At 42.1% G+C, this 12,230-nt stretch overlaps 1 protein-coding gene across 1 annotated transcript in view; it reads right to left on the reverse strand.

Moving 5' to 3' along the window:
* The window catches only part of LOC115458892 (gamma-aminobutyric acid receptor-associated protein-like 2), a 37,376-nt gene extending 25,994 nt beyond the window's left edge, over positions 1 to 11,382 (reverse strand). The window contains exon 1 of the mRNA XM_030188733.1: positions 11,294 to 11,382. Within this exon, the coding sequence (XP_030044593.1) occupies positions 11,294 to 11,327 (34 nt within the window). The 5' untranslated portion in view covers positions 11,328 to 11,382. The remainder of the gene's footprint in view (positions 1 to 11,293) is intronic.
* Between the last annotated feature and the right edge of the window lie 848 nt (positions 11,383 to 12,230).

Consider the following 12,230-nt stretch of genomic DNA (forward strand, 5'->3'; position numbering starts at 1 on the left):
TTTGATCACCTTTTGATATTGTAAGACACTCCGCTTTCCGTTTTTTGTTCACAGAATCTTTTTCTCCCCGAGTATATATTGTTTGGGTTTTTTTGATTTCTGTGATTTTTTTTGGAAGGCGGTAGGAGCCTATGATGTTGGCCATTTCAGTGGAGTCCTAGTGTTAGGCTCCCTGGGCTGTTGAGGCTATTTTATATATAAAGAAATTTATCCTTGATCAAAGTCCCACGTTCAACTATGGATTGAACAAAAGAGTGAATTTATAGTTTTTGATGTATACTTGCACTCTTTGCAGTTTGAAATATTTTTAAGTAGTATACTATGCCATACTTTGTTTGTATTGTTATTTTAATATTTTTACTGCTGTAATTGTCTATTGCTCATGTCAGACATAGAGTTCTAAATTTAGCCCTGTATTGTACTGGTAACGAATTAAGTTTTTGCAAAGATGGTGAACAATAATATGAAGAATCACAATTTGTTCTAGACTGTAGAAAAAATGTTCTCTTTTTCTGTTGATTTGGTATTTGTATCCAATGAGTTTCAATAGCATGCGGACAGTATCCACAGCTTTCACACTTACTAGGATACCCCATAGTTCTAGCCACCTTATACTTAGTGGTTGCAAGCTTCTCTCCTGGATTTTGACCCCTTATATATGCAAAGCAAGGTAACTCTTTAAATTAACCATGCAACGTTAAAACTGGCCAATGTTTACATACAATTTGTTGTATAGCCCATGAAGCTGAAACTTAAGGTAAAACACATGTAATGTAAAGTGCGGGGAGATGGAAAAATTGGCAGATCAAGGAGAAGGACTGAGGATAGTTGGAGAGTTTCTTCTTCAGAAAAGTTTTACTCGACTGTTTGAAATCGAATGTAAGGAATGTAACTACAGGAGAATTTTAATTCTTCACAGAAAAGAAGATCAATAAGGAAGAATAATAATGATTGATGAACATTTGTTTGCACAAAAGCATAAGTTTGATATGACTGTTCAGTATTTATAAGGAGAAAGTCAGTTGAAACAAATATTTAAAATAGAAATAAAGGATAAACAAAAAAAAAAGAAAAAAGAAACAAACTTTTTAGTTTTCTGTTTTTACCAATGTTTTTATAGTTACAGTCTGTGAAATCTGTATGTGTGTTGTCTTTTTATAGTGCTTTCCTATCACAAATGGATTTCAGAGTATGTTTATCTACTGTTTTAATATTATTTTAATGTTATTTTATATTGTAAACCGTTCTGGTTTACCTTTGTAATAAGTGACGGTCTAGTAAATGAATAAAGGATAAACGATAAATACAGTTTGTAATTAAGGAGGACAATTGATACATTCCAGCTACTGAGGAAGTGATGGAAAGTATGGCAGCCTGAGTGAAATGAATGATGTGTGCAAGATTAATGGTAGTAGGGTGGTTTTTGTATACTGATATGATAAAATTTAAAAACTGATTAATAAATTTGTATTATTATATTTCAAGAATATGGAAGTTACTGGATATATGTATAAATATTCATTGTGGATATCCTGAAACCCTGTCTGGCTGGGGTGCTTCCAGGACCAGGTTTGGGTACCATTGTCATAAACTATGTTATTCCTCTTCTGAGCATATCTATAAGGGCCTTTGTTAAGTTATTTGCATGTGTGCAGACCACCCTCACCACACCCCAAAGGCATCACAAAATCCCCTCCAGTCAAGCCCCTACCCCCATTAAAGCATCACATATACCCCCTTCAGTGACGTCCACTCCCCCAAAAGGCATCACATGTCCCCCCTCCTTCAGTCTAGGCCCCCCCTCCCAACAGAAGTTGGAGAGGCTGGGTGGGACTAAACTAGGTCCTGCTGTGCCAGCTAGAAGCTAGTGTACAGGATTTGGGATATGAGGTATCATGTAAGGGATAGGAGGTACAGTACTACTACTACTATTTAGCATTTCTATAGCGCTACAAGGCGTACACAGCGCTGCACAAACATAGAAGACAGTCCCTGCTCAAAGAGCTTACAGTCTAATTGACAAAAAATAAAGTAAGCAAATCAAATCAATTAATGTGTACAGGAAGGAGGAGAGGAGGGTAGGTGGAGGCGAGTGGTTATGAGTCAAAAGCAATGTTAAATAGGTGGGCTTTCAGTCTAGATTTAAAGGTGGCCAAGGATGGGGTACAGGACTCGGGGTATAGATTAGTGTCCAGGATTTGGGGTATAGTAAAAGGGGTATACAATATGGTTTGAGGTATAGTGTAAGGGGTAGGAAATAAGGGATTTGATATATAGGAGAGTATACGGTATAGTGTATGGGATTTGGGATATGAGTTATAGGGTAGGAGGAACAGGATTTAGGGTATACTGAACAGATTTGGGGTATGAGGTATAGTAAGGAGTAGGAGGTATGGGATTTGAGGTATGAAGTATAGTATAATGGATAGGAAGTACAGGATTTGAGGTATAGTGGGGTATAATGTACATGATTTGAGGTACAGTATAAGGGATATAGGGTACAGTATACTGGATTTGGGGTATGAGCTTTAGTGTAAGGGGTAGGAGGTACAGGATTTGGGATATAAGGAATGGGATTTGGGGCATGAACTTTAATGTAATGGGTAGGAGGTACAGGATATGGGGTATGAGGTTTAATGTAATGGGTAGGAGGTACAGGATTTGAGGTATACTGTACAAGATTTGGGGTATAGTGTAAGGGGTAGGAAGTACAGGATTTGAGGTATAGTGGGGTATAATGTACAGGATTTGAGGTACAGCATAAGGGATATAGGGTATAGTGTACTGGATTTGGGGTATGAGCTTTAGTGAAAGGGGTAGGAGGTACAGGATTTGGGGTATAAGGTATGGGATTCGTGGTATGAGGTTTAATGTAATGGGTAGGAGGAACAGGATTTGAGGTATACTGTACAAGATTTGGGGTTTGAGGTATAGTGTAATGGGTAGGAAGTACAGGATTTGAGGTATAGTGGGGTATAGAATATACTGTACAGTATTTGGGGTACTGCATAAAGAGTACAGTATATAGTTTACAGGATTTGGGATATAACGAATGGGATTCCCGGTATGAAGTTTAATGTAATGGGTAGAAGGTACAGGATTTGGGGTATGAGGTTTAATGTAATGGGTAGGAGGTACAGGATTTGGGATTTGAGGTATAGTGTAAGGGGTAGCCATCTATCCCCCCTTCAATCCGTTCAGAACGCTGCCGCACGTCTTATATTCCGCCAGAACCGATATACTCATATCACCCCTCTCCTCAAATCACTTCATTGGCTTCCGATCAGATATCGCATACAATTCAATCTTCTCCTCCTTACCTACAAATGCACTCAGTCTGCGGCTCCTCACTACCTCTCCACCCTCATCTCCCCCTATGTTCCCGCCCGTAACCTCCGCTCACAGGACAAAGCCCTTCTCTCATTATCCTTCTCCACCACTGCCAACTCCAGGCTCCGCTCATTCTGCCTTGCCTCACCCTTTGCCTGGAACAATCTTCCTTTACCCATACGCCATGCCCCCTCCCTACCCATCTTCAAATCTCTGCTTAAAACCCACCTCTTCAATGCTGCCTTCGGCGCCTAACCGCTTGAGAAATATAGAATGCCCAATCTATCCACCCTATCAGATTAACTGTTCACTCGCCCTCTAGATTGTTCTCTTGTCTTTTAGATTGTAAGCTCTTTGAGCAGGGACTGTCTTTCTATGTTTAAATTGTACAGCGCTGCGTAACCCTAGTAGCGCTTTAGAAATGTTAGTTAGTAGTAGTAAGTACAGGATTTGAAGTATAGTGAGGTATAGAATATACTGTACAGTATTTGGGGTACTGCGTAAAGAGTGCAGTATATAATTTACAGGATTTGGGATATAAGGAATGGGATTCCCGGTATGAAGTTTAATGTAATGGGTAGGAGGTACAGGATTTGGGGTATGAGGTTTAATGTAATGGGTAGGAGGTACAAGATTTGGGGTATATAGGGGATTTGGGGTTTGAGGTACAGTGTAAGGGGTAGGAAGTACAGGAGTTGAGGTATAGTGGGGTATAATGTACAGGATTTGAGGTACAGTATAAGGGATATAGGGTATAGTGTACTGGATTTGGGGTATGAGCTTTAGTGTAAGGGGTAGGAAGTACAGGATTTGAGATATAGTGGGGTATAATGTACAGGATCTGAGGTACAGTATAAGGGATATAGGGTACAGTGTACTGGATTTGGGGTATGAGCTTTAGTGTAAGGGGTAGGAGGTACAGGATTTGGGGTATAAGGTATGGGATTCGGGGTATGAGGTTTAATGTAATGAGTAGGAGGTACAGGATTTGAGGTATACTGTACAAGAATTGGGGTATAGTGTGGGGATTTGGGGTATAGTGTAAGGGGTAGGAAGTGCAGGATTTGAGGTATAGTGGGGTATAATGTACAGGATTTGAGGTACAGTATAAGGGATATAGGGTACAGTGTACTGGATTTGGGGTATGAGCTTTAGTGAAAGGGGTAGGAGGTACAGGATTTGGGGTATAAGGTATGGGATTCGTGGTATGAGGTTTAATGTAATGGGTAGGAGGAACAGGATTTGAGGTATACTGTACAAGATTTGGGGTTTGAGGTATAGTGTAATGGGTAGGAAGTACAGGATTTGAGGTATAGTGGGGTATAGAATATACTGTACAGTATTTGGGGTACTGCACAAAGAGTACAGTATACAGTTTACAGGATTTGGGATATAACGAATGGGATTCCCGGTATGAAGTTTAATGTAATGGGTAGAAGGTACAGGATTTGGGGTATGAGGTTTAATGTAATGGGTAGGAGGTACAGGATTTGGGATTTGGGATTTGAGGTATAGTGTAAGGGGTAGCCATCTATCCCCCCTTCAATCCGTTCAGAACGCTGCCGCACGTCTTATATTCCGCCAGAACCGATATACTCATATCACCCCTCTCCTCAAATCACTTCATTGGCTTCCGATCAGATATCGCATACAATTCAATCTTCTCCTCCTTACCTACAAATGCACTCAGTCTGCGGCTCCTCACTACCTCTCCACCCTCATCTCCCCCTATGTTCCCGCCCGTAACCTCCGCTCACAGGACAAAGCCCTTCTCTCATTATCCTTCTCCACCACTGCCAACTCCAGGCTCCGCTCATTCTGCCTTGCCTCACCCTTTGCCTAGAACAATCTTCCTTTACCCATACGCCATGCCCCTCCCTACCCATCTTCAAATCTCTGCTTAAAACCCACCTCTTCAATGCTGCCTTCGGCGCCTAACCGCTTGAGAAATATAGAATGCCCAATCTATCCACCCTATCAGATTAACTGTTCACTCGCCCTCTAGATTGTTCTCTTGTCTTTTAGATTGTAAGCTCTTTGAGCAGGGACTGTCTTTCTATGTTTAAATTGTACAGCGCTGCGTAACCCTAGTAGCGCTTTAGAAATGTTAGTTAGTAGTAGTAAGTACAGGATTTGAAGTATAGTGAGGTATAGAATATACTGTACAGTATTTGGGGTACTGCGTAAAGAGTGCAGTATATAATTTACAGGATTTGGGATATAAGGAATGGGATTCCCGGTATGAAGTTTAATGTAATGGGTAGGAGGTACAGGATTTGGGGTATGAGGTTTAATGTAATGGGTAGGAGGTACAAGATTTGGGGTATATAGGGGATTTGGGGTTTGAGGTACAGTGTAAGGGGTAGGAAGTACAGGAGTTGAGGTATAGTGGGGTATAATGTACAGGATTTGAGGTACAGTATAAGGGATAAAGGGTATAGTGTACTGGATTTGGGGTATGAGCTTTAGTGTAAGGGGTAGGAAGTACAGGATTTGAGATAAAGTGGGGTATAATGTACAGGATTTGAGGTACAGTATAAGGGATATAGGGTACAGTGTACTGGATTTGGGGTATGAGCTTTAGTGTAAGGGGTAGGAGGTACAGGATTTGGGGTATAAGGTATGGGATTCGGGGTATGAGGTTTAATGTAATGAGTAGGAGGTACAGGATTTGAGGTATACTGTACAAGAATTGGGGTATAGTGTGGGGATTTGGGGTATAGTGTAAGGGGTAGGAGGTACAGGATTTGGGATATAAGGAATGGGATTCGGGGTATGAAGTTTAATGTAATGGGTAGGAGGTACAGGATTTGGGGTATAGTGGGGTATAGAATATACTGTACAGTATTTGGGGTATTGCATAAAGAGTACAGTATATAGTTTACAGGATTTGGGATATAAGGAATGGGATTCCCGGTATGAAGTTTAATGTAATGGGTAGAAGGTACAGGATTTGGGGTATGAGGTTTAATGTAATGGGTAGGAGGTACAGGATTGGGGTTTGAGGTATAGTGTAAGGGGTAGGAAGTACAGGATTTGAGATATAGTGGGGTATAGAATATACTGTACAGTATTTGGGGTATTGCATAAAGAGTACAGTATATAGTTTACAGGATTTGGGATATAAGGAATGGGATTCGGGGTATGAAGTTTAAAGTAATGGGTAGGAGGTACAGGATTTGGGCTTTGAGGTATAGTGTAAGGGGTAGGAAGTACAGGATTTGAAGTATCGTGAGGTATAGAATATACTGTACAGTATTTGGGGTACTGCACAAAGAGTACAGTATATAGTTTACAGGATTTGGGATATAACGAATGGGATTCCCGGTATGAAGTTTAATGTAATGGGTAGAAGGTACAGGATTTGGGGTATGAAGTTTAATGTAATGGGTAGGAGGTACAGGATTTGGGGTATAGTGGGGTATAGAATATACTGTACAGTATTTGGGGTACTGCACAAAGAGTACAGTATATAGTTTACAGGATTTGGGATATAAGGAATGGGATTCGGGGTTTGAGGTTTAATGTAATGGGTAGGAGGTACAGGATTGGGGTTTGAGGTATAGTGTAAGGGGTAGGAAGTACAGGATTTGAGGTATAGTGGGGTATAGAATATACTGTACAGTATTTGGGGTACTGCACAAAGAGTACAGTATATAGTTTACAGGATTTGGGATATAACGAATGGGATTCCCGGTATGAAGTTTAATGTAATGGGTAGAAGGTACAGGATTTGGGTTATGAGGTTTAATGTAATGGGTAGGAGGTACAGGATTGGGGTTTGAGGTATAGTGTAAGGGGTAGGAAGTACAGGATTTGAGGTATAGTGGGGTATAGAATATACTGTACAGTATTTGGGGTATTGCATAAAGAGTACAGTATATAGTTTACAGGATTTGGGATATAAGGAATGGGATTCGGGGTATGAAGTTTAAAGTAATGGGTAGGAGGTACAGGATTTGGGGTTTGAGGTATAGTGTAAGGGGTAGGAAGTACAGGATTTGAAGTATAGTGAGGTATAGAATATACTGTACAGTATTTGGGGTACTGCACAAAGAGTACAGTATATAGTTTACAGGATTTGGGATATAACGAATGGGATTCCCGGTATGAAGTTTAATGTAATGGGTAGAAGGTACAGGATTTGGGGTATGAAGTTTAATGTAATGGGTAGGAGGTACAGGATTTGGGGTATAGTGGGGTATAGAATATACTGTACAGTATTTGGGGTACTGCACAAAGAGTACAGTATATAGTTTACAGGATTTGGGATATAAGGAATGGGATTCCCGGTATGAAGTTTAATGTAATGGGTAGGATGTACAGGATTTGGGGTATATAGGGGATTTGGGGTTTGAGGTACAGTGTAAGGGGTAGGAAGTACAGGAGTTGAGGTATAGTGGGGTATAATGTACAGGATCTGAGGTACAGTATAAGGGATATAGGGTACAGTGTACTGGATTTAGGGTATGAGCTTTAGTGCAAGGGGTAGGAGGTACAGGATTTGGGGTATAAGGTATGGGATTCGGGGTATGAAGTTTAATGTAATGGGTAGGAGGTACAGGATTTGGGGTATGAGGTTTAGTGTAAGGGGTAGGAAGTACAAGATTTGAGGTATAGTGGGGTACAGAATATACTGTACAGTATTTGGGGTATTGCGTAAAGAGTACAGTATATAGTTTACAGGATTTGGGATATAAGGAATGGGATTCCCGGTATGAAGTTTAATGTAATGGGTAGGATGTACAGGATTTGGGGTATGAGGTTTAATGTAATGGGTAGGAGGTACAAGATTTGGGGTATATAGGGGATTTGGGGTTTGAGGTACAGTGTAAGGGGTAGGAAGTACAGGAGTTGAGGTATAGTGGGGTATAATGTACAGGATTTGAGGTACAGTATAAGGGATATAGGGTACAGTGTACTGGATTTGGGGTATGAGCTTTAGTGTAAGGGGTAGGAGGTACAGGATTTGGGGTATAAGGTATGGGATTCGGGGTATGAGGTTTAATGTAATGGGTAGGAGGTACAGGATTTGAGGTATACTGTACAAGAATTGGGGTATAGTGTGGGGATTTGGGGTATAGTGTAAGGGGTAGGAAGTACAGGATTTGAGGTATAGTGGGGTATAATGTACAGGATTTGAGGTACAGTATAAGGGATATAGGGTACAGTGTACTGGATTTGGGGTATGAGCTTTAGTGCAAGGGGTAGGAAGTACAGGATTTGAGATATAGTGGGGTATAATGTACAGGATTTGAGGTACAGTATAAGGGATATAGGGTACAGTGTACTGGATTTGTGGTATGAGCTTTAGTGCAAGGGGTAGGAAGTACAGGATTTGAGATATAGTGGGGTATAATGTACAGGATTTGAGGTACAGTATAAGGGATATAGGGTACAGTGTACTGGATTTGGGGTATGAGCTTTAGTGCAAGGGGTAGGAGGTACAGGATTTGGGATATAAGGAATGGGATTCGGGGTATGAAGTTTAATGTAATGGGTAGGAGGTACAGGATTTGGGGTATGAGATATAGTGTAAGGGGTAGGAAGTACAGGATTTGAGGTACAGTATAAGGGATATAGGGTACAGTGTACTGGATTTGGGGTATGAGCTTTAGTGCAAGGGGTAGGAGGTACAGGATTTGGGATATAAGGAATGGGATTCGGGGTATGAAGTTTAATGTAATGGGTAGGAGGTACAGGATTTGGGGTATGAGGTATAGTGTAAGGGGTAGGAAGTACAGGATTGGGGTTTGAGGTATAATGTAATGGGTAGAAGGTACTGGATTTGGGGTATGAGCTTTAGTGTAAGGGGTTGGAGGTACAGGATTTGGGGTATAAGGTATGGGATTAGGGGTATGAGGTTTAATGTAATGGGTAGGAAGTACAGGATTTGGGTTTGAGGTATAGTGTAAGGGGTAGGAGGTACAGGATTTGGGGTATAGTGGGGTATAGAATATACTGTACAGTATTTGGGGTATTGCATAAAGAGTACAGTATATAGTTTACAGGATTTGGGATATAACGAATGGGATTCCCGATATGAAGTTTAATGTAATGGGTAGAAGGTACAGGATTTGGGGTATGAGGTTTAATGTAATGGGTAGGAGGTACAGGATTTGGGGTTTGAGGTATAGTGTAAGGGGTAGGAAGTACAGGATTTGAGGTACAGTATAAGGGATATAGGGTACAGTGTACTGGATTTAGGGTATGAGCTTTAGTGTAAGGGGTAGGAGGTACAGGATTTGGGGTATAAGGTATGGGATTAGGGGTATGAGGTTTAATGTAATGGGTAGGAGGTACAGGATTTGGGGTATGAAGTTTAATGTAATGGGTAGGAGGTACAGGATTTGGGTTTGAGGTATAGTGTAAGGGGTAGGAGGTACAGGATTTGGGATATAAGGAATGGGATTAGGGGTATGAGGTTTAATGTAATGGGTAGGAGGTACAGGATTTGGGGTTTGAGGTATAGTGTAAGAGATAGGAAGTACAGGATTTGAGGTATAGTGGGGTATAGAATATACTGTACAGTATTTGGGGTATTGCATAAAGAGTACAGTATATAGTTTACAGGATTTGGGATATAAGGAATGGGATTCGGGGTATGAAGTTTAAAGTAATGGGTAGGAGGTACAGGATTTGGGGTATGAGGTTTAATGTAATGGGTAGGAGGTACAGGATTTGGGGTATAAGGTATGGGATTAGGGGTATGAGGTTTAATGTAATGGGTAGGAGGTACAGGATTTGGGTTTGAGGTATAGTGTAAGGGGTAGGAGGTACAGGATTTGGGATATAAGGAATGGGATTCGGGGTATGAAGTTTAATGTAATGGGTAGAAGGTACAGGATTTGGGGTATGAGGTTTAATGTAATGGGTAGGAGGTACAGGATTTGGGGTTTGAGGTATAGTGTAAGAGATAGGAAGTACAGGATTTGAGGTATAGTGGGGTATAGAATATACTGTACAGTATTTGGGGTATTGCGTAAAGAGTACAGTATATAGTTTACAGGATTTGGGATATAAGGAATGGGATTCCCGGTATGAAGTTTAATGTAATGGGTAGGATGTACAGGATTTGGGGTATGAGGTTTAATGTAATGGGTAGGAGGTACAAGATTTGGGGTATATAGGGGATTTGGGGTTTGAGGTACAGTGTAAGGGGTAGGAAGTACAGGAGTTGAGGTATAGTGGGGTATAATGTACAGGATTTGAGGTACAGTATAAGGGATATAGGGTACAGTGTACTGGATTTGGGGTATGAGCTTTAGTGCAAGGGGTAGGAGGTACAGAATTTGGGATATAAGGAATGGGATTCATGGTATGAGGTTTAATGTAATGGGTAGGAGGAACAGGATTTGAGGTATACTGTACAAGATTTGGGGTTTGAGGTATAGTGTAATGGGTAGGAGGTACAGGATTTGGGGTATAGTGAGGTATAGAATATACTGTACAGTATTTGGGGTACTGCACAAAGAGTACAGTATATAGTTTACAGGATTTGGGATATAAGGTACAGGATTTGGGGTATGAGGTTTAATGTAATGGGTAGGAGGTACAGGATTTGGGGTATAGTGGGGTATAGAATATACTGTACAGTATTTGGGGTATTGCATAAAGAGTACAGTATATAGTTTACAGGACTTGGGGTATAAGATATGTCATAAGAGGGATAGTGTGCTGAGTTTGGGTCACTTACCGTCTCCCTCCACCTCCTGAATTCACTTGTCCCGGTTCGGCTCTAAGGCACAGACACATTTACCAACATTGCAGTCCACATCTATATGATGGGCGCGAATCGATCAGTACAGCCGGGACCAGCGCACTCGCTATGACAGCGGGTCGGTACCGGTACCAGAGTGACGAGATTCCGACCCGGGAAGCGGTACCGCAAGACAGGGCCAGGCGGAATAACTGCGTCACTCTATCGGTTCCGGAGCAAACCGCGTCCGTCACTGCCACTTACCTAGTGAGTGGTCCTCCTTAAACATCCACTTCATGGTACCGGTACCGGCAGCGGTCACCGGGCCAAAGCGCAAACGACGACAACAACAACAACAGGACCTGAGGAGGCAGACGCAAATTCCGGATCTCTGACGTCATCCCGTAACAACGCGCCGCGCAACAGCGCGCCCCACCCATCACCAAAGAGATTGAAGAAAACAAGAGACGGGGTTACGTCAAACATTTGAAGCCACTTAGATTAGCCGTTGTTTCGTTTTCCCTGCAGGCGCAGCCGTCATCTAGTACACTCAAAACAAAACAAGCAAACCTATGAGCCGCGCCAGCATCCTCCTTGTCCTTCTTTGTTGGTTGGTTGGTAGCATTTTATTTCTTCCCGCTTATATTTTCAAACATGCTGGCTTGTGCCGCATATGGATGTACACAGAGGAAGTATCAGTTTCATCGCTTAGAGTACTAATTTGTTCTACACTTTAAATCATTGTGTCATTTGGAGGGGCTGGCTATAGACACTCGGCCAGTAGCGTAGCCAGACCTCAATTTTTGGGTGGGCCTGGGGGTGGACTGGGTGGGCATGACCCACATATTTCCTCTCTGTCCATCCCCCTCCCGTAAAGATAAATACCTGGGCTGGCGGGGATCTCTGGGCCCTGCCAACTGAAGAATCTTCTGTAGGCCCCCAAGGCTTGAGAAGTTGCATCCCTGCGCCAGTCACCAGCGTGGCAGGAAGCAGCGTTCAGCAGCTTTGCCTGCCTGCCTTTTAAAATAATTTGTCTCCCCAGGCACCCCTGCATTTACTTCTTTGCCCGTCGCAAAGCGCTGCCGTTCACACAGGCAGCTCCGCTCCCCTTTGCCGCGTCCATCCGACCCTCTCTGATCCACTTCCTGTAGTGGATACGTAGGGCCAGATGGACGCGGCAAAGGGGAGCAGAGCTGCCTGT

Source organism: Microcaecilia unicolor, unplaced genomic scaffold (assembly GCF_901765095.1).
Source record: "Microcaecilia unicolor unplaced genomic scaffold, aMicUni1.1, whole genome shotgun sequence".
Classification (NCBI taxonomy): Eukaryota; Metazoa; Chordata; class Amphibia; order Gymnophiona; family Siphonopidae; genus Microcaecilia; species Microcaecilia unicolor.